At 38.0% G+C, this 23,287-nt stretch overlaps 1 protein-coding gene across 2 annotated transcripts in view; it reads left to right on the top strand.

Moving 5' to 3' along the window:
• The window catches only part of LOC149237062 (DExH-box ATP-dependent RNA helicase DExH6-like), a 173,812-nt gene that overhangs the window by 20,931 nt on the left and 129,594 nt on the right, over nucleotides 1–23,287 (top strand). For both annotated transcript variants that reach the window (XR_016246280.1, XM_089372581.1), the window contains exon 2: nucleotides 15,268–15,358. Coding sequence is in view for 1 of the 2 variants with exons in the window: in XM_089372581.1 (XP_089228707.1) it covers nucleotides 15,268–15,358 (91 nt within the window). In the remaining variant the exon portion in view is untranslated. The remainder of the gene's footprint in view (nucleotides 1–15,267; nucleotides 15,359–23,287) is intronic.

The raw sequence follows: 23,287 nt of genomic DNA on the forward strand, positions 1-23,287 counted from the left end.
AGATAATCTTTGATCATGCATCATGGCTTTAGCTACACTCACGATGGTCCTGTTCTTCCTCTCTACCACCCCATATTGGTGGGGTTATAAGGCATTATATACTCCCTCTTGATGCCCACGCTCCTACAAAAGTCTTTCATCTTCGTGGAGGTATACTCACCCCCATTATTTGATCTCAACACCTTGATCTTCTTCCCTGTCTGGTTCTCCACAAGAGCCTTAAACTCTTGGAACCTCTTGAAGACCTCATCCTTGGTCTTCAAAAAGAAAATCCAGGTCTTCCTAGAGTGGTCATCAATGAAGGTCACATAGTACTCACATCCACTCAGTGATACATGAGACATAAGACCACATACATTAAAGTGTACCAAGTCAAGAATACTTGCAACTGTGCTGTCACTACTTGGGAAAGGTGTCTTGGTGTACTTTCCCAAAGCACACCCCCTGCACACATCATGATTCTCCATGTTGAACTCCCGTAAACCTGTAACCATCTCCCTCAACATCTTGAAAGCCTCATGGTGCAAGTGGGCCATCCTCCTGTGCCATAACTTGCATACTCACTGCTACTGGGATGCGTCATCAAGACTCTAATAGGCGAAAACATTAACCTATATAGCCTCCTACTGTGGTCTCCAATAGGTCTATTGTGCTCGACACTAGATCTCCGAGGATATATCAACACCTGTCCCTTTCGGAACACCGCCTCATATCCATTGTCCTCCAAGCTAGAGACTGATATCAAGTTCTTCTTCAGCCCTAGAACATAAAGAACATCTGTCACTTTCAAAGGAGGTAATGACTCCCTTTGAAATGATACTACCCCCACTCTTGTTGCTTTGACCTTGGAGTTATCTCCAAGCACAACCTCCAAGTCAATATCATCCTCTGAGAGATTTGTGAAGTGCTCTCTCCCTCTAGTCATATGACAGGATGCTCCACTATCAACAAACCATGCATGGAAAGATGTAACATGAGTGGCTAAACTCACGACCAAGGAAAACTCAACCACCTCTGCTGATAAGACAAACTTTGTGTCAAATTTGGAAGTGAACTCGTCCACCTTTGCTGAAGCAGTTACTCCTTGCTTCTTCTTACTCTTCTTGTTGGGACAATGAACAACATAGTGACCCATCTTCCCACAAGCAAAGCATTTCACTATGCTCATGTCCTTCTCCTTCTTTGCTCCACTAAAGATCCTTTCTTGGCCTTCTTCTTTCCCTTTGTAGCAAGGACAGCATTCTCTTCCTCACCTCCCCCACCACTCTGACTGCTAACCTTGGCACTCCTCCCCGATCTCCTCTTGGATGAAATTGTCCCACATCCTTCTCCAATTTGGAAAATGCTATTTGGCCACTATGCCATTTATGAATCCATCCCATTTCTTGGTGAACTCATCTAATGCAATCCTGACCAACTGGTTCTGATAACCTCTCCCACGACAGCCAACTCATCCTTCACCTCTGACATCCTCGTGAGGTATGAGGTCACATTATTGATCTTGGTCATCTTGGTGTTTCTTAGCTTTTGCTTCAACACCATCTTCTTGTTCTCATTGGAACTCTGGTGTAATGTGATCAAGGACTCCCACATCTGATAGGCAAACCTCAACCCGATCACATAATGGAATAAGTGGTCCTTGATGGCATCTAGAAGGATTCTCTTAGCCTTCACATTCTTCTTTTTGTAGTCCACAAACAGTGTTGGATCAGTAGGTGGTTGTGCAGGAGCCTCAACAATGTCCCACACTGCATCTTCCTCCAGTAAAAGCATCATCCTCTCCTTCCAGTGACCAAAATTATCAGCCCCACTCAATCTGTCCTCTACCCTCAAATCAGTAGCCATGACCCTCACAACCAACAAAATGGAGCAAATCTGATATTAGGCTGTCTCCTGCCTCTTTACCAACAACTCTTTGGGTTTCTGACTGAGGTTTCGTGGCTGCTGTTCACTGAGATGGTAGAATTTTTGCTTGCTTGTCTTTATATCAGTTGATGAAGAAGTTCAAATCTGACTGCTCTCAGGCTCTGATACCATGTAGAAAATTATTGTCTGCTGTAGACCAACCCATTTTTCAAATTTTGCATGGTTTAATGCCCAAACCCATAATAAAAGTTTAAAACATATGACTGATATTTACATTAAATTTGCATTTATATTGAAACAAAAAGACTACTCTACCATTTAGCTTTTCAAAAATTAATACAAGAGAAAATAGCAAGCACACACATACATTTAACACACTTTTTTTGGTTCAATGCCCCTGGAAAAACCCACAAGGGGAAAACCAGTCTTCAAGGAGGATTTTATTTGCTTTTAGAAATTTCTTACGACGAAATTACAACAAGAGATTTAACTTATCTCTTTCCTTGAAGAAGCATTTCTGAGGTCTTCTTTAATTGAGTTTTGGACTGATACTTTGCATCCGCAGTCAACTCTCCTTCAGCTAGATTTTCGGCCTCTTACACAACTCCTTCAATGTTGGAAATGGCTTCTGAACAATCCACTGTTTCTTCTCTGAGACTCTGATATACACAGCTGGGAAAACGCACACCTGAAGCAAACTTCTTCTCACTTACCCACACGCTGAATCACACTCAGGAATGAACTTGAGATACTAATAGAAAGATGTACACAACATGAAAAAGGTACTAAGATTTGAAGGGGGTCAATTGAGAGAGTTAATCTCAATCAGAGATCTTGAGATTTGAAGATTAAATCTCATCCATTGGATCCTAGGTTTAGGGATTCAATCTTTTCTAAGAGACAAAAGGAGAAAAGGGAGGCTCATTCTTCAATTCACACTTGAGAGAGCATGAGAAGAAGGAAAATTTCAAGGAGAATTTGCAGCAAGAGAAGGGGGATCAAATTCCAAGGAGTAAAGAGGAGCTAGGGCACAAATTTTGAGGGGAAGGAGGCAGCACAGAAATCGAGGATGAACAACTTGGATTTCTAGGAGAGGCACAAAAATCGAGGAACATAACAACCAAATTGCAACACAAATTTCAAGGCACCTGGGCACAAAATTTGAGGGAAGTTGCTGCACTGACATGGCTTGAAAATTGAGGCAAAATTTTCGAAATCGCTGCTACAAGCAACATGATTTTCGAGGAGGGTTCCAACTATCACCTGGCATGAATTTTGAGGCACTGCAGTCACCTATTAGCACATAATTCGAGGCAGATTTGGCACAGATTGAGGAAGGATTTTGGGTACCAAAATCGAGGATCTGAGCTGTGTGATAAAGTGCAGAATTTTTTTGGACTAAAATTTTGTGAAAACCTGAAAAATATCAGTGGGCACAAATTTCCAGATTTGCATTTAATGCTTCAGCTGCTAAGGGAGATAAGTACTGGGATTATTTTATGTACTTGGACTAATTTTCTCAAGCAATACAATCCTCCTTTGAAGACTTGTTTTCCCCAAGAGGCTGTGGGGTATTTCCGGGGTCACCTTGACCAAAAAATTAATGTCTCACATGTGAATGCTTGCAAAAATTATGTGTTAATTTTCAGCTGATAGGAAAGTGAAAAAGGGAAGTACTCTTTAAATCTTTACAATTGATGCATACTGAGATTTATTTCAGCATGACAAAACATGTGGGTTGAGTCTAAACCACTGTTTTGAAAAACGACCGGTTCGAAACCAACTCGGCTGAGTTGGTCCGAGTCATGCTCCCAACGAGTCGACTCAGCCTTCGAACTGGAATGGCTGGCCGGGTTATTACCAAGCCGGCCAAGTTGTCTAACGACTTGGCCAAGTTGTCTAACGACTTGGCCGACTTGGTAATAACCCGGCCGGCTCGGTGACAGCGGCCTGAAAAAGCCAGAACATCGATTTGCTTTTTTGAAAATTGATTTTTGGGGACCCCAAACCCATTTCTAATTTGCTTTTATGTTCTTTGGGGTCCATTCCTCTCTCCTAAACCCTATAAAACCCACCCAACCCCACTCATTTCCTCACAACCATCTCATTGCATTTGAATGAGAGTTTGTGAGGAGTTGTGGAGTTTCTTTTTGGAGCAGAAATGAGGAGTCTTGGGCAAGCATTGTAGCAGTAGTGAGGAGCTTCTTGGGCAGCCATTGGAGCAGCGTTGAGGAGTTGGTTTGTTGGAGCGACCTTGAGGAGGCAGTTTGTGCCTAGAGGTATTTTATTTCACTTGTAAAAATCTGTTTTTGCTTATTTATTTTTTTGTGCAAATATGGAAATTGAAAAGAGTTTTTTTTGTGAAAGAAATGAACATTGAAGCAATGTTTTTTTGTTTTGTTTTCATTTTTAGATTTTTCCTTTCATTTCCAAGTCCAAAAATGGCACCTAAAGTGAAGGAAGCTGCTTGGGCATATGTTGAAATGGTTGATAGTCAAATGCATTGCAAATTTTGCCATAGAAGAATTAAGGAAGGTCTTGGGGGCATTAATAGGTTGAAACAAGACTTGGTGGGGATTAGAGGCCAAATTACTCCATGTGAATCACTAGAAATTGGGGAGATTAGGAAGGATTTGTTCGCCAACGTTGAGAAGTTTAAAGAGGAAAAGGCTAAGCAAAAAGAGTTACAGGGTGAAATTGGGAGGAAGAGGAGTATACAAAAAATGCTAGCTACCAACCCCCATTTTGATTTTGAGGGTTCTTCCTCTATCCCTTGTACTTAATGTTTTAAAACTCCGACTCCGACTCCGACTCCGACTACGACTCGGTATCGACTCGGCCGACTCGATTTCAATGAATCGGTCGTTGTAAAAAATACATTAAATATTTATTTTTTTAATAAAAAAACATAATTTTAAAGATTTTCATTCATGTTTCCAAACACACAGCATTATAATATAGATGGAAGACAACATATGATCAAAGTAGGCTCATGAACCAATCCATTATATCAAAATGGCACCCAGTGCACTATCCAATGGCAATACATAGTCAACTGTCATACATGATCAAAGACTCAAAACAAAAAACACATAACCAAGGAGGCTAGAAATGGCCTCTACAACAAAAGTAAACTGTGACCAGACTCCAGTACTAGTACTACTGGCTAGTAGCTACTGCCAGAGGAGCCAAGATCATGTCGATCAATCTCTAGATCATCATCAGAGTCAGACAGGGGGCCCCATGGCTCCTCCTCATCATCATCATCTCCAACTGCAACTGTAGAAGTGGTACCACTAGCAAGCTGTGCAACTGCAGCAGATGCAAGCTGAGATAGAGTAGATATGCAGCTGCGCTTCTGTCATGGCTGAGCAGAGGAAGCACCTGCAATTGGAGTCCTTGTTGGCTGTGAGACTGACGCTGGTGGAACGGGATCTGCATTCAACTGAACAACATGTTCAAGTTCAACTGATGCCTCGATATCTAAATCTAAATCAAGATCCTCATCAGGATCAAACTCTGTTGGACGACTCTCCACTACCCAATCTGATGTTGGATGAATGTCTTCCAACACAATGGGATCTGAATCAGGTCATTTGTTCAACAATTGGTTTCGTCTGAGCCGGAGGTTGTATTGGACATAAACTAGATCATTTAACCGTTTTTGATTCAAACAGTTTCTTCTCTTTGTGTGAATCCTCTCAAAGACAGACCAATTGCGCTCACATCCAGTTGCACTGCAAGTTTGACTCAAAATACGAATTGCAAACCTTTGCAATTCAGGACAATAGCCACCAAAGGCCTCCCACCATTGTGTTGCAAAAAACATAGGAGTGTAATGAGTTAGCTCAACAAAATTATAAATTATATCCAACTTTCAAATTATAAACGATTTAACAAACTTAAAAAAAAAGTAGAAGTATTAAGAATTTGAAAATTGAAATTTTTGTTTACCTATCTCATCTGCTTCTCTTGTAATCTTTGCTAGGTTCTTCCCAAAGGTACCTGAGGCATTGTTGAAGGTTGTGACCTGTCGATGTATCTCCAACTGATCAGACTCCAATGGGATCATGCGATCAATGCAATCAATCAATCCATCTCTGACCTCCCCCCTCAAAGCTCCTGACTCCTCAGCTTTATAATGATACCATGGGTTCAAAAAATACCAGCTGCATGTATAGGGCGATGGAGTTGATTGTTCCATCTTTCATCAATGATTGCCCAAATGGGCCCATACTTTGCCACTCTTTCCTTGTATGCCGTCTTTATTTGCTCCTTTGCTTGATCCATAGCCTCATAAATGAAGCCCATAGCCAACCTTTCCCCATCCACCAACCGCAACACCTTAACTAGTGGCTCAGCAAGCTTCACAATCTCTGCTGCCTTTCTCCAAAAAGTTTCTTCATAGACTTTCTTTTTCAATTCTTTGCCTTCCGGTTTGTTAGACCAATTGCTTTGATTCCATTCATCACTGGAAAACATCTTTTGCAAGTTTCTATGTTGGGAAAGCATAGATTGCAATGTCAAAAAATGAGTAGCAAATCTAGTGATGGCAGGCCTAATAATATCCTTGCCCCCAGTGTGTTTCCTCATGAGGCTCAAAATCAATGAATGATTGTAGATAAATTTTGTTATGCTTTTGGCATGATCTACAATGTTTTTGACCCAATCTATTTTTCCAATATCCTCAAGCATGAGGTCTATGCAATGTGCAGCACATGGGGTCCAAAAGATGGTCTTGTGTTTTTCCTCTAACAATTTACCAGCAAGAACATAGTTAGAGGCATTATCTGTGATGACTTGAACAACATTAGCCACCCCCACCTCCTCAACAACCTGATCCAATAGCTGAAACAACAAGTGGCCATCTTTTACCTTATCAGATGCATCAACTAATTTTAAAAACATGGTTCCCCGTGGGCGAAGACAAGAAAGTTTATGATAGTACGGTTTCTTTGATCAGTCCATCCATCTGACATGATGGTACATCCTGTTTTTGCCCATGAGTCCTTGAAATCTTTCAAATACTCATTAATGGATTCAATTTCTTTCTGCAAACGATACCCCCTTAGCTCATGCATAGTAGGGCCTTTGAAGCCTCTTCCAGCAGCATGTATGGCATCAAACATAGGCTCATAATATGGTGAACGAGAAGCATTAAAGGGGATATCAGCATCATACCACCATCTAGCTATGTACTCACAAGTAGTCTCCCTCAATTCTTTTTTCCAATGGTTATCTAAAGTGGGCTGCATTTGACTTTTACTAACTTGAGGACCATGTGCATCCGATGGAGAGGAGGGAGTGAAATAACTTTTGATAGTCACATCACCCTTTTTCATTCTACCCTTTCCCTTATCTTGAACAGAACCAAAAGAGGGAGGAACATATCGGAAAGGGTTGGATGCATCAGTTTGAGGGATAGAGGAAGAAACCTCAAAATCATAATTGGGGTTGGTAGCCATCATTTTTTGTATCTCCCTCTTCCTCCCAATATCAGCCTCTATTTCTCTTTGCTTGACTTTATCTTCTTTAAATTTCTCAAAGCCGACCAACAATTGCTTCCTAATCTCCCCAATTTCTGGTGAGGTACATGGAGTAATTTGGCCTCTAATCCCTGCCAAGTGTTGTTTCAGCCTATTAATGCCCCCAGGGCCTTCCTTAATTTTTCTATGGCAAAATTTGCATTGCATTTGACTATCAACCATTTCAACATATGCCCAAGCGGGATCTCTCACTCTAGGTGCCATTTTTTGACTAGGAAATGAAAGCAAACAATTTGAAAATGAAAAAAAAAAACATTGATTCAATGTTCATTTCTTTCACAAAAAACACTCTCTAGGCTTTCTAGATATGCACCTAAAATTTAATAAGCAAAAACAGATTTGTAGAGGTGAAAAAAAAACCTCCAGGCACAAACTGCCTCCTCAAGCTTGCTCCAAGAATCAACTCCTCAATGCTGCTCCAAATGGCTGCCCAAGAAGCTCCTCACTCCAGCTACAATGCTTGCCCAAGACTCCTCACTGCTGCTCCAAAAACAAGCTCAAGAACTGCTCACTAACTCTCAAAGAAGTTCTCACTCAAATGCATGAGATGGCTGTGAGAGAATGAGAGCATTTGAGTGTGTTAAATAGGGTTTGGGAGGGGGAAATGGACCCCAAATAACATTTAACTAATTCATAAAACACATTGGAGTCCATACCAATCAGCAAACACTTGAAAATTTCATAAAAAATATGACAAATCGCTGTTTTATTGGGGTTACGGGCCGCAGGTTATGACTCGGCCGAGTTATTGCGGAAACGGCCGAGTTGGCCGAGTCATGCAATAACTCGGCCGAGTCAGCCATGACTCGGCCTCTCGAACCGTTCCCTTAACCGAGTCAATTTTTTTTTAATGAAACGGATAAACTCGGCCGTTTCCGTTTCGAATCAGCAGATTTTAAAAACATTGCTTGTACTGATGCATCTAACCCCTTCCGATATGTTCCTCCCTCTTTGGAGTCTATTCAAGAAAAGGGTAAGGGTAAAATGAAAAAGAAGGGTGATATGAATATCAAAAGTTATTTCACTGTCACACCCTCCTCTCCATTAGTTGCACATGGTCCTCAAGCTAGTAGAACTTTGCAACCCACTTTAGATCACAGTTTTAAGAACCAGCCGGCTCGGAACCGATTCGGCCTAGTTGGTTCGAGTCAAGCCCTCACCAGGTCGACTCGGCCATCAAACCGGTTCAGTCGACCAGGTTATTACCGAGCCGACCGAGTTGTCTAACATCTCGGCCAGCTCGGTAACAGTTGCCTGAAAACTAAAAAAAAATGATTTTTTTTTACTTGCTTTTTGGTGAAGAGATTTGTGTTAAAAGATGGTGGACACATGAATTCCACAGTAGCTGACTGTTTTCATAGGTTGTTTATTTGTTCACTCGGCTACCTGTCATGAATCGTTTATTGCTTGAAAATAGAAAGTGATGAGTCTGGCGCTGGCAATTTGATAGGATCTAATGTTGTGAACTTTTTGCCAAGAACATGAAATCTCCTGTAAGAATGGAGCAAGACATCTGTTGCCTTCATTGTATAAAATTCCTCAAGGAACAATGTGAATTTCTAAGTAAACAATGATACTCTCTGAGAACCATGTAATAAAGAGGGCACATGAAATTGAAATGCTGATCAGACATGTGATCGTAGTTAGAATGTTTATAGGTGCAATTCTCTCTTGGAAGATGGTTTATCTTTATACATATTACAAAGTTGATGGGAAAAAACTTGAAGTTGCCCAAGGGATCCTAAAACTAGAGAATAGTCACAAAATATTCTATGGGGTGTAGATGGGTCTGTCATGACTGCATGTAGATGTGTTTGAAGCAAGATCTCTCTTACAGTGCTTAATGAGTTTCTCCTCTCGTGTAATAAATAAATCATCCACATATAGTACAAGAATGAGTGGATCCTCGCCAACCACAATGAAAATAGGTTCGAATTTGCATCATTCTTCTGGAAACCCATTTTGTAAGTGGGAATCAATCCTCTCGTACCATGCTCTCGTTGCCTGCTTCAGTCCATATAAGGCTTTCTTAAGCCTACATACATGAGACTCTCTCCCATGCACCTCAATGTCGGTGGCTGCTCAATGTAAGCCTCCTCTTGTATGACTGCGTTAAGAAAGGAAGTCTTCACATCTAGTCATGACTGCATGTAGATGTGTCTGAAGCAAGATCTCTCTTGCATTGCTTAATGAGTTTCTCCTCTCGTGTAATAAATAAATCATCCACATATAGTACAAGAATGAGTGGATCCTTGCCAACCACAATGAAAATAGGTTCGAATTTGCATCATTCTTCTGGAAACCCATTTTGTAAGTGGGAATCAATCCTCTCGTACCATGCTCTCATTGCCTGCTTCAGTCCATATAAGGCTTTCTTAAGCCTGCATACATGAGACTCTCTCCCATGCACCTCAAAGTCGGTGGCTGCTCAATGTAAGCCTCCTCCTGTATGACTGCGTTAAGAAAGGCAGTCTTCACATCCATTTGGTGAATCTTCTACACCATTTTCCTTGAAAATTGTGCCTTTGCATGACAAATTCCTCCTTGAAATCCATGCCTATCAGACTTGAAATTTCTCCTCAAATTTTGGGCCTGTACTTACCTGCAATTGATGCTCTGATTGCTTTGAAAAATGTGGAGAACCTTCCTTGAAATCTGCACTAGAGATGGACTGCTGTACTTTTTGGGTATGCATGCTACCTCCCTGTACCTCCTCGATCTGTGTGCTACCTCCCATCCTAGAAATTTAGGTGCACTTGCGTTCTCCTTGCTGCAAATTTGATCTCTCCTTTAACAAATGACTATCTCAGTCTTCTCCTTGTTTATCCTATCCTCTGCTCCTCTTCTGTAAAAGCTTCACATGAAGATTGAGCCTTTTGCCCTTTTCCTCCTTTTTAGTCTCTCTAATGATGAGAAGACCTATCCCTAAGATGAAGGGTTGAGATTAGATCTCGGATTCTCTTGATCAAGGGTGGAGATCTAACCTGACATTGACCTCCCTCTCATGTCTCCCTCTTCATTAATGAGCCCCTCTAGTCACTTTAATAACTTGTTGTACCATGTACCTTTTCTCATAAAGTCACTTCTAATATTATAAAAGTACAATGTAATTTTTCAGCCCATAAAGTTACTAAAAAGTCACACTACTTTAATGATTTCATAAAGTCACACTAAAAAGGTAGGTTCACATGTTTTCATAGGCCAAGGAAAAAAGCACTAGGAAACACCTCCTTGGTACCTTTTCAATACCCAATTCAGTGGAAACTCAAGGATGGTACCTAGGGTAAACCCAATTTAGTAGAAATCAAGGCTTTGTTAACCCAAGGCTCAAGGCTGTTGTAAATGTATACTTGAGAAGAGCTCAACATGTCACTTTCAAGATTTGAACTTAGGTGGGGAGGTGAAGCAACAAAACTTATAGCTTTTTGCCTTGAATATAAAAATACACAAGAGGTATTTTGTAGTAATAATTTATTATATATAAAAATGTACAAGTGATGTTGAATGTTACAATGAGGACCCACTTATATATGAGGCAAGTGTCCTTTCATGATTGGGCATGTCTTTTAGACATGCCTTTTCACTTAACTAATGACTACTTAACATAATAATTACTTAATTATTTAGTATTTATATTTATTTAATTTATATAATTTATATTTGTAACATTGCTTATCTCTTCGAAAAGCTTTGTCCTCGAAGCTTAATTTCCGACAATTTTCTTCACCTTGCGTTTGTCATCTTGGCATATGTAATTTGTTAGTGGTACCTTAGCATGTTGTCTTGAAACTATGGTTTTTTTTATATGCTGCCTTAAAGCTAGGGTTTCTCTGTCTCCCTTTTTTGTAAATATATATATATATATATATATATTTTATTATTATATATATATATATTATTATTATTATTACTATATATATATATAAATAAATTTTATAATTAATAAAATATAATTATGTAATTTTATTAATTTTTATAATTATCTACCCTCTATGTATATATACTGTTCTAATTAACATTATAACGGTTATCACCATGTTATAACAACGTATCACACCGTCTACCCTAGCCACCGTATCAGATCGTATGACGTTATCACTCCACCGTATCGGGCAATCACACCGTTTGGTTGACCTGCATTAAAAAAATTCAGCGTGGAGTTGTTGTCAGGACTGTCGGCAGGGACTGAGTTAAGTGAGTAGAATAGAACAAATAGAAAGGACGCGGAGAGTGGCCAACGAACATGAGTGGGCGTTTCACAGTGGCGTGGGCAGCAAATAGGGTGCCGTGAAGATAAAAAAAAGCATTGGGGTAGCAGATAGATGTGCTGGTGGCAAGGAATGTCGTTGCAGAGGCATAGTCACGGCCATGGTAAGAATCCAGGGAGCCAACAGATACCGTGGTAGAAGACTGTTGGATATTTGGGGATGGAGCTCTAGAGCACTTGTGACATAGAAAAATGGGTAATGCAATCTCAGTTAACTGTTCTTCAAGAAAATGCCACATTTCTTCTCTCCATTTTTCTTGTGTTTCTGAACTGTAAATAGATGTAAAACAATATGAGAACAACCTGATCAAGGTTGTAGGGATGAAGTGGATGCAAAAATTGTCCGGTTTCTCTATGCATGTGGCATACCATTCGATGTTCTTCTCTCACCTTTTTGGCATGAAATGGTTGCTACCATCGATGATGCCCCTAAAGGATACAAGATCCATAGGTATGCCAAAGCTAGAATTGTGGGACTTTATCGGGAGAAAGCCAAAATAAAAAATGATTTGAGTAAATTCACAAATTATTTGAATGAATATGGGTATCAATTGTATCTGATGGTTGGACAAATGTAAAGGCAAGCTGTTGATAAGTTTTGGTGTGTCTGCTACTGGTGCAATCTTCCTTTCATCTCTTGATTACTCTGATAAGTTTAAGACTGACATCAACATTGCAGAACCATTAATTCAAACAATTGAAAGTATTGGGCGATACAATGCCATCCAAGTCATCATTGATAATGCTTCTAATTGTAAGACAGTGGGAGCAATTATTGAGGATAGACACCCCAACATATTTTGGTCTAGGTGTTTGGTTCACACATTGAACTTTTTGATGCATGATATTATTAAGATAAAGGAACCTCAATATAAAAGAATTGGTTCATTATACAAGAAAGACAAGAAAATGATACGATTCATTACCAATCATAGCAATACCCATGGCCTTTTTCATAGTCACTCAAGGTTGGAGCTATTGAAGATAGCAAAGACTAGATTTGCTAGCTATTACCTCACCTTCAAGTGTCTTTTGAAGGTAATGGAGGCATTAGCTAGCATGGTATTAAGTGAATCATGGAAAATATTCAAGGATAGGGCACAATGCCGTCTGACAGGGAAGATTTTCAAGAGGTGGACACCGTTCTTGATGGTCAGTTTTGGATAGGTGTGAGGAATATTTTGCAGTTCACCAAGCCCATTTATAACATGATTTGCTATGCAGATACAAATGTGCCAATGATTGGGTTGGTGTATGAGCAGATGTGTAGCATGCTAGGGCAAATAAAAGATATTGTTGAGCCAAAATATCCCATCTTGTATGATCATGTTCACAAACATGTTGTCAAAAGGTGGGATAATCTTAATTTTCTACTCCATGCTTTGGTTTATGTCCTTATTCCAAAGTACTACTCTCCATCTTGGTTGGCCCAACCTGCACCTGTGGGTGGGGTTAGGAGAAAACCCTATACAAATCTAGAGGTACAAAATGGGTATATGTCCACATTAGACAAGTTGGTGCCTGGCAGGGAGGAATGTGCCAGATTGCCTGGAGAATAACCAAATACTTCAGTCAAACTGGAATGTTTGGTTCTTTGCATGCTATTGATGATAGAGATAGAATGGATCCTATTGAGCGCTGGAACATGTATGGCTTCGGGATGTCTTTGGCAAAATTGACAGTTAAAGTGCTTTCACAGGTGGTTAATACTTCTTTTGCAGAGAGGTATTGGAGCACCTATAGCTTGATCTACAATGTCAAAAGAAACTGCCTCAATGAAAACCGGGAAGAAAGCTTGGTTTATGTACACTACAACTTGAGGTTATTGACACATTATAGTGACTAGGCTCAATATGATAGAGCATTTGTCACTTGGGACAACTACCTGGAGGAGGACAATTTGGAGGATGGAGCCTTACATTTAGAACAATTGGATGCAGAACTTATGAAAGATGATGATGAAGCAGCAGCAACAACATCAACAACCATGCCACCCCCACCATTCACTAGTAGTGGTCGAGTTGCACCAGCTTTGCCGCCACCTCTATTGGAAGAATCACCGCACCTATATGGAATCCGTAATTTCCACCCTGGGGATCCTAGTTACTGGTTTGGAACATTTACCAACACCTGCAGATTTTGGTGTAACGGAAAACCTCTTCATGGTATCAGAGCCTGGACCTAGGTTTGATTCCCCTGAGTTGCGTTTGAGGGGGGTGTTGGAAGAATCATTGCACCTCTATGGAATCCGTAATTTCCACCCTAGGGATCCTAGTTACTGGTTTGGAACGTTTACCAACACCTGCGGGTTTTGGTGTAATGGAAAACCTCTTCAACCTCCATCTGCAACCTCACGTGGAGGTCATGTGCCTTCTAGGTTAGGACATGGTCGTCTGACTATGTGGGAGGAGACTCCCAATAAACGACAATAAAAGAAATTAGAAATTTCTTATGGCAAGAGGAAAATGTAGTAGATAATAGATTTCCTTGTCTTTTCTAGTTTCTAGTACTTATTATAACTATTGACTCTTTCATATTTATTATGGTATTTTTTGTAAACAATATATCACAATTTAAGTTTGAAGATGGCAATTTTAACTCATTGGTTTTGAATTATGAATAAGATGCTTTGTGAAAGTTGAAACATTCCATTTCGTGTTTGATATTCTTTGTTATAGTTTGGTAATGGTTACAAGTACAACTTTAGTGATGACAAATGTTATATATTGAATTTTGAAACTTTGAAACTTTAAGATTGATGAATCATGAGAATCAATATGTTGTAACTTGTAACTTGTGGACATGTGGTTGATGAAGATTATAACTACTAGATGATTGATGTTATATGGTTTAATCCATGTTTTTATGCTTTTTATATTTAATTAATCACTCTACATGTTTTTGTTGACATACATGCATTAAAATATATAAAAATATATATTATATAAAATTCACTCTCGATTTGCTCCCGACCCGGAAGCTTCAAAAAATTGTCGCTCCCTACTCCTGGTTCTGCTTCTGCTCCTCACATCTGCTCCTCACTTCTTTTCCCCACTTCCAAGCAGCCTTGTTGTGGACAGTGTGCCTTTATTATGGAGCACTAAGTTGGCTCCAGGAGCTTAGAGTAAGGTTTTGCATCATAAAGCTGGAATGCCATCACATTTCATACAATATAAGAAATGATTTTTAACACTAAGCAGTAAAGCTTGAACACATCGACGGTAAGATAATGTGATGCTTCATAATTCTTGAACAAAGTACAAGTATATATTTTGCGACTTTAAATTGATGTTAAATCTGTGGTTTGTATCCTTGGAATATCTAGTTACACATATTATGTTTGATTAGTAGACCGGTGAAGCTTTCTATTGCTTTGTCATTAGTAAGTCATCATCATCAGGGATCACAATTTTGATTTTAAATAGAGTCATAACCAAGCCATCTGCCTAAGGATGCTGGTTTTCTTGTACTTTGTGATTTATGTTGGCCTGGTTTCTCTATGGAGGTAAGGAAATGTGTATAGGGAAAATCATCAAGATGATAAAATGCGTAGCAGTTACTATTTTCTAACGTTTGTATTGTCTGCAGTGCTTACCTTCGAAGCTGACTTGAGCAATCATGATAGAGCAGTTGCACATGAGATGTGCAGGAAATTGGGTCTCAAGTCCAAAAGTTCCGGGTGTGTATCTTTCATTAATTAATTTGTATGCAGCTTGATTTTTGTATTTCCTTACAATTTACAGTCCGTATTCTTCTGCTAAAGTCTAAAATATAAATGAAGCTTCCATTGATAGGCTCTAGTTACATATCAATTACTATATACAGTGTATTATATTGTTCAAAACAATAACTTTTGTAGTGTGCATTGTTGTGTTGAAAAACACAGATAAGAACTGCGTATTGTTCTTCCGAAATTATTTTTCCTAACAGATTCCTGCATGATGTGATTAGGTTTCTTAATCATTGTGCCATATTGGTGGTAACATTCTTTTTATAAAGATTTTATGTAAGAAAGAGGCAAAAGCTTGTCATCTTTCTTTTTATTTCTTTTGACTTTTTGTACATTGTTTGAAGAGAGATGCATTTGGTTGCTGTAACTAATCTTGTTGATCGGCTTTCTGTTAAGTTTTTTTTAACGTGAACTATCATATGCTACAATCCTCCAAGAGGCCATTTTTTCAAGTACAGTTGTAGATAAAAGGTGCTCAACTGTGCATGTTCCACTTGAAGTACATTAAATTGATTTACCAAGATCCTTTGGTGTTCCCTTCAGCAGCAGTACAAGCTGTACGATACAGAATAGTTCATAGATTTTGTTGATGCTTGTTTCGAGATCACTGAGTCTAATGCCATCTATTTATTTCGAAAATGCAACTTAGACAACTTCAAAATTCAAGTATGCACCATAGTTGCAATGGATAGACATAAGAATTAACACAAAGATCCTCTTCCTATGAGTTGTAGTTTATTTCTTTCTGAAAATAAAACTTATATTACTTCCAAGATTGCACCAGACTTGCAATAGATACAGAAAAGAGTTACAGGAAGATCCTCTTCCTATTGTTTTAACAGTTATGTTGGAAGCGGGGAGTGGGAGCAGTAGAGTGCCTATCCCCCAAGAACCCTGAGATCGAAGTGTCTTGGGAGCATTATATTTTTATAGATTTCTTTCCCCTTGAAGAAATATCTTTATATTCCATATGAGGAATATACATGTTTCGGATAGAGAAACTCGGACAGCAAAGCTTGAAGCCGTTAGAAGAATAGACTCATTATGAGCTGAACATGTCACATGTGGGAATTGAACCCAGGTGGGGAGTGTTACCCACTGTTGATCACTGTGTCAATGACCCCATAGCAGTGCACCCCTTTTTTCGCAAAAGGGATCTATCATGTTCGAGTGTTTGTGCGTTTCAGATTTTATCATAAGTCGACAATTTTGTTAAAGATTTAAACCCTTTCTGCATAGTTATAATGTAAATGATCTTAGTAAGACCATCATGTATGTAACAACCTAGGTAAGCATAATATTTTGACAACGATTTCTACTTTAGGAGGTTTTTTCCTCACTGATTCATCTGTGTTTCTAGACACAAATGATCGACAGAGTTTTTCCCTCCAACCTCACTCCAAAGCTAGGGTGGATTTTGTCGACAAGATATTAAGTGGGTCCTAGTGTTTCTTATCGAGTCTTTGTAAAATTAATTTGGGAATAATTCTAGCTAATTTGCTAGATTATTTTACTACAGATTACTTGGTCTACTGGATCATATTTTGTGTCGCAGAAATGGGTAAATGTTGAGGGTCTATAATGAACGGGTATTCGCCCTTTATGTATTAAATTGTAAAGTCTTGATGTAAAAAATATTTAGCACATGGTCCCTCGGAGTTAGACACCATGGCTTACTAGTAAAGGGTTGAAAAAAATATTAATCCCCTCGCAAGTCAATTAATTAAATTTTTTGGCAAAATTAAAATTAATCCTAAGTCAGAAATTTAATTAATTTTGTGTCCTAGGTAAAATTATTTTCTCCAAAGGTGAAATTCATGGGTTTTACAGAAGTTAATTTTTGGAGGTCCCCGACTAAGGGAATGTTAAGGAAATCAAGAAATTTTGGACCCTTGGACCTTGGTGGTTAAGTCAAAGTCAAAATTTTAAGGAAATTAACTCAAAATAATTAATTTTGAGTTAATTAAAAATCAATTAAATGATAAATTTGATTTTTCCTCAAAAATTAAATAATTTCAACAGTGATGATTAAAGATTAGTTAAATCTTTATGAACAATCGAGATTAATTTGACAAGGATCAAGCCAACTAACCATTGGAGATTTTACCTATAAATTAGAGGTCAATGTCAGTTTGTCTTTTCATCTGATCTTTGAATCGTGTACTAAGCTCTCATGCTCTCTTGTATACTTTTTTGAATTAATGCAAAAGTCTTTGGGGTCTCAATGTGCTGTGGTGTTCCTCCTCACGAATTTATGGTAGCATTGTTTTAATTTTTGCTAAATGTTATGTGAAAACTATCAATCAATAGCTCTTTTAGAATAATCTGAATACATGTATCTTATTCAGTGTGTTGGATCTAGGATAACATTCTTAATTTTGATCGAAGTAGCAAGTATCACTATTTCTTCAGAATTTCATTGTTGTTCTATTTCTGTACTTGGTTTGATGGTTGATCTAGTGTTTGTAGGAGATATTTTAGGTTTTCGTTGAGCGTTTGAGGATAGTCCTAGGTTGGACTAGCCAACTCTCAGTGTATATTTTCTGAAGAGCCTACTTCACATAAGCTTTAGGACTTATCTTAAGATTAAATTATTTTTTCCTGCAGGGTTTTTCTGAGCTAGTACCTCTCCAAAATTTTCAAATTTTATGTTTTAAATATTTGTGGAAAATTGATAGATTTGACTGTCGAGAGTCTTAATTATCAGATCTGGGAGCAGAGTTGGACTCATACTTTGTTATGTAAAAAATTAGTTAATTTAGGTTTATTATTTAAATTTAGGTTTAGCCAGACGAAAGGACACGATCATAAGATCATGCCCTTTCCCAAAGGGTGCCCATGGCGATATATAAGCCAGGAAACCCCATTGTAAACATCATCATCTGTCTATTCATTTATTAATAAAATATTTCTATATATATTTCTGTTTATCCAGAAGTTTTATGCTTCATCTGGTATCAGAGCATACGATCCTCGGTTGCTCTGCTGTTGCACAGATCCAGCACAGGTCCAATTGCCATTCACTTCCGCCACTTTGTTCTTTTTCTACCGCCATCCGACTCTGCCACTCGCTGTTCTGCCGGTCTCGGTCGTCCCCTGTCACTCCGCTTTCCGCTTCCCATTTTACGCCCGTAGCCCAATCATTTTTTAACCCTTCGGCTATAAAATTTCCGTGTGGAACCAGAGTTAATCTGGGATTTGTGCGGGGCTTCTTTAAAGGTGCGATTGAATTGAAAAAAAGAGCACAAAGTAGAGTATAAAACTATTGTAGAACGCCCCATTTCAGAAACCCTCGCCAGACGTCGAGATAAACTGCTCTGCGCAGTTCAAATTGTTGCACAGAGATCCCCATCACTTCACCCAAGCTCTGCGGTCCATCCTCGACACTCAACTCACCCAAAACGATTGCCTGCGGCTACGTGGAATAATCTCTGCGGGGGCCCGTGTGGCGTAACCTGCGGTGAAAACGCTGAAGTTCCGACGTCTCTTTTTTAATCTGCGGTAACATACGCTGTAAGCTCTCGTTTTATTATTAACTGCGGTAGTTCACGGTATTTTATCTACGGTATAATACTGAAATTACTGAAATCAGAATAATACTGAAATCACTGATCACGGTATTTTATTTGCGGTATTATTCTGTGCGGTTAGTATTGCTGTCGGACGAGAAAGGGTGAAAGTCAACCTGAGCGTGAATTTCTAGTTGAACGTAACTGTCCATAGGATATATATAACATATATAATATAACTATATATATAAGTTATATATAATATATATTATAATTTAATTATAAGTTATATGATATATAACTTTAATTTAGTTATAAGTTATATATAAATATATAAAAGTTAATTTAATTAATTAAAATTATTTTAATTAATAAAAAGTATATATATAAAAGTTAATTTAATTAAATAAATTTATTTTAATCAATTAAAAGTTATATATATATATATATGTTAATTTAATTAATTAAATTTATTTTAATTAATTAAAATTTATATGTATAAAATTTATTTTAGCTAATTAAAAAAAAGGGAGGAAAAATATTTTAGCTGGCAAATAAATACACGCCCCCGCAAACCTGCTCAATGTCGACAATGACAATGGCGGATTTACAAAAAAATTGTTGGATGCAGAGCATAAGATAAATAGCAACCACGATGAGGTCCATAAAAAATTAAATGAATTCCAGATCAAGCTTGGGGAGCAAGCTGATGAAATCAAAAATCTTCACGATACGACAAATCGAATAGAAATAAAGATGGAAAATTACCATGTCCAGACAGAAGCAGGCATCAGAGAGGTTTTAACAATGCTGAAAATTCTGTGTAAAAGGTCGAATTGTACACCCGAACAACTACTAAAAGAAGGTGAAGGAATCAAGAACACATCTCGTCAGATTCAACAAAGTCAACAGACTCTCATGAAAAAGTTGAATCCCCAAAAAAATCAGCGACACCCCACCAAGAAGTGAGTAACACAACCTTTACAAACAAGCAACTCTGGGATAACTTTACCAATCAACACCCTTTTTTCGCTCAACCATTAGCAACATATCAGCGAAGGGCAAAAGTCGAGATGCCTAAATTTGATGGAAACGAAAAAAACAATGTTGCATGGATAAATAAAGCAGAAGAATACTTTGAGATATATGACATCAATGACGATGACGAAAAGCTCAGGCATGCATCCATGAAAATGGAAGGAGAAGCATATAACTGGTATATGTGGTGGAAAAAAACAACACACGTCATTAGCTAGAGAAAATTTAAAGATGCATTCTTTAAAAGATTCCAAGGTGTAAGAGAAGAAGAGTTCTTTTCAAGAATGGGAGACCTTAGTAACACGAGTACCTGGGTTATCAGAATTTCGTCTAATTCAATCATACATCTCGGGACTCAAAACCCATTTACAAGCAGAACTTGAGATGCATGACATTACATTTATAGAAGTAGCAAGACGAAAAGCAAAAACAACCGAAAAGAAATCCGAACCAGTATTTTGGTCAAAAGCAAAAAAAACATATTCAAGACGAAGGATACCCCAATATGTGGACTCAAATAATACAAGATACGCTCCACCACATCGTCGTGAAGATGAAAAATCTAATGTGGAAATGCAAAGGATAAAAGAGGGTAAATGTAAACGATGTGGTGAGAAGTGGGACCCCAAACATAGATGTGCTAAAGGAAAAGAACTAAAGAACTTATATAATTGTGAAGCAACCAATGATTCAAACAGTGAAGGTTCTGACATAGAAGAAATAGAAGATGCCCCAGAATTCTCACCTGAATTAGATGACGGGAGTATTCCGCAAGTGTCATTATCAGCCATGACAGGTGTATCACAACCTCAGACCTTAAAGTTAAAAGGACACATAAAGAAGAACAATGTAGTGGTTCTCATCGACTCTGGAAGCACACACAATTTTTTAGATGCAACCGTGGCAAAGAGACTCAATATCTTTTCATTTCCCTTATGAAGCATGAAAGTGATGGTAGCTAATGGTAAGAAGATTGAAAAGGCGGGGAAATGCCATAAGGTCAAATTGCAGATTCAAGACTTTAAATTAGAGTCTCCGTTCTTCACAGTACCGTTAGGAGGAGTAGATGTAGTCTTAGGTATCCAATGGCTACGAACTTTAGGTACTTATGCTGCCAACCATCAAGTACAATTTATTAAATTCAAATGGGGAGGTCAGAAGTACAAGCTACACGGATTCCAAGCACCAGAAAATAAAGTTACATCATCATCTCAGATGATGAAGCTGAGTCGAAATGGAGCACTTGCTTATGTAGTACAATGTCACCAATTAGAAATGTTATCTGCAAATATGACCAGTGAGGAGTCACCAGAGATACAAGATCTAATTAGGAAACATGAAGAAGTATTTTAGGACCTACCTATGAAGATGCCACCTAATAAGGAAATTGAGCATACAATAGAAGTCAAGGTAAGATCAGATCCTGTCAACATCAAGCCATACCGATATTCACATCACCAAAAAATTGAAATTGCAAGATTAATCCAAGACCTTTTAAGATGTGGGACCTTGATCATCTTGGAATATGTGATCAAGTGGAAGGACTTACCCCAAGAAGACGCTTCCTGGGAGAATGAATCATTCTTCAACAACATCCGTCGTTACTTATGCTTTGAGGACAAAGCATTCTTTCGAGAGGAAGGCAATGTTATGTAAAAAATTAGTTAATTTTAGGTTTATTATTTAAATTTAGGTTTAGCCAGACGAAAGGGCACGATCATAAGATCATGCCCTTTCCCAAAGGGTGCCCATGGCGATATATAAGCCAGGAAACCCCATTGTAAACATCATCATCTGTCTATTCATTTATTAATAAAATATTTCTATATATATTTCTGTTTATCCAAAAGTTTTATGCTTCATACTTCTAAGATCCGATAGATTTACCATTTTTGTGCATAGATCTGTGATTTTTTTTATTGTTTTTGTTTTTTGATTTGGGTTTTTGGGGTTTTATTTATTTTTGTATATTTGGGTTCTGAGTGTTTTTGTTTTTGTAGGTGCAGATTTGAAAGATTTTTTTTTTTTTGAAGCTAGATAAGCTTAAGATCTGGCCTCAATATCATTTTGTAGGGGCATTATTCCAAATTATTTTCAATTTGACGGTGTCAAATTCAGATTTGAGAATTTTCATAAGTTTTTCGAGGACAAATATGAAGTAGGGGCATATCGTTTTAATAATTTTTTTTTTGTTTTTTGTTTTTTTTAAGTTTTTGGGCTACCGTCTAATGCCCTGAAGCTATTAAAAAAAAATTGGAGCTCCTCTCTGCTGCGTTTTTCCCATTTTTTGCTGGGTTTTTGTTTTCCTCTCTGGAAAAATTCAAAATTTTTGCTGACTGTGTTTTTTGTTTTCCCTCTTTCTAGCAGCTCTCTGCCTCCTTGCGTGATCCTCTACCTTCGCCCTCATCCTCGTCCATTCCTCCTTGCCAGCTTCCCTGTCACGGCTCTACTCTTCCATGTCTGAGCACCCTTCATCTGTTCCCCTCCTTGCTCTTCAACTTGCCATCTTTCCACTTCGTCCATTGCCCTTTGCTAGCGTGGCCCGAGTTTCCTCTTCGCAGACCCATCCCTCGACTTGCTGTTTCTCATCCTCGAGCTCCACATCCTTCTGATCCACAACATCATTCTTTCTTGATGTCGTTCGTGCTCATCCTCGAATCCTTTGCCTGCAACCTGCGTCCAAGCTCGAGCTTCATTCCCTTGTCACCGCCATCTGAGCCTGCATACAAATAAAGCCCATTCGATTTCCTTTCTTCTTTTTATTTAAAAAAAACTTTGGTTAGGGTTTAGTTTTAATAATGTAATTCGATTTTTTTAGGGTTTGCTTTTTCAAATTTTTATTCTTGTTTGATTTTAATTTTCTTCTGTGACTGATCTTTTTTAGAAGTTGATTTTCATTTTTTTTTTAATTCTTACTTGTCCTTTGTTTTGATTTCTTTATGACACTTTGATTTTGTTTGATATAATAACAAAAATCTAATTTTTTTTCCATTTTCATAATGTGACTTTGATATTTCTAGAAAATTAAATCAAAAGAGGAATTTGCATTTTCACATTAAAAAATTTAAATTTTTATGTGGCCTTTGGCCAATTAAAATTTAACTTACTAAAGCCTTTTGATTTCATTACATTTGTCACATTAAGAAACTTAATTAATCATTTGCCACATTAAATTTTTCTCATAAAACTTAACACATTAAAATTTGCTTAAGGAATAATTAAATATTCAATCTAAAGTTCCTTCTTGGGTGTTTTTATTTGTCTTAGGTGTTTTTTGAACTTTAAAATTTAAAGGGGAACTTTTGTGGTATTATATTTTTCTCTATAGTCA

Source organism: Pinus tabuliformis, chromosome 8, assembly GCF_031772625.1.
Source record: "Pinus tabuliformis cultivar Carrire ecotype Pingquan chromosome 8, CPIR1, whole genome shotgun sequence".
In the NCBI taxonomy this organism is placed as follows: Eukaryota; Viridiplantae; Streptophyta; class Pinopsida; order Pinales; family Pinaceae; genus Pinus; species Pinus tabuliformis.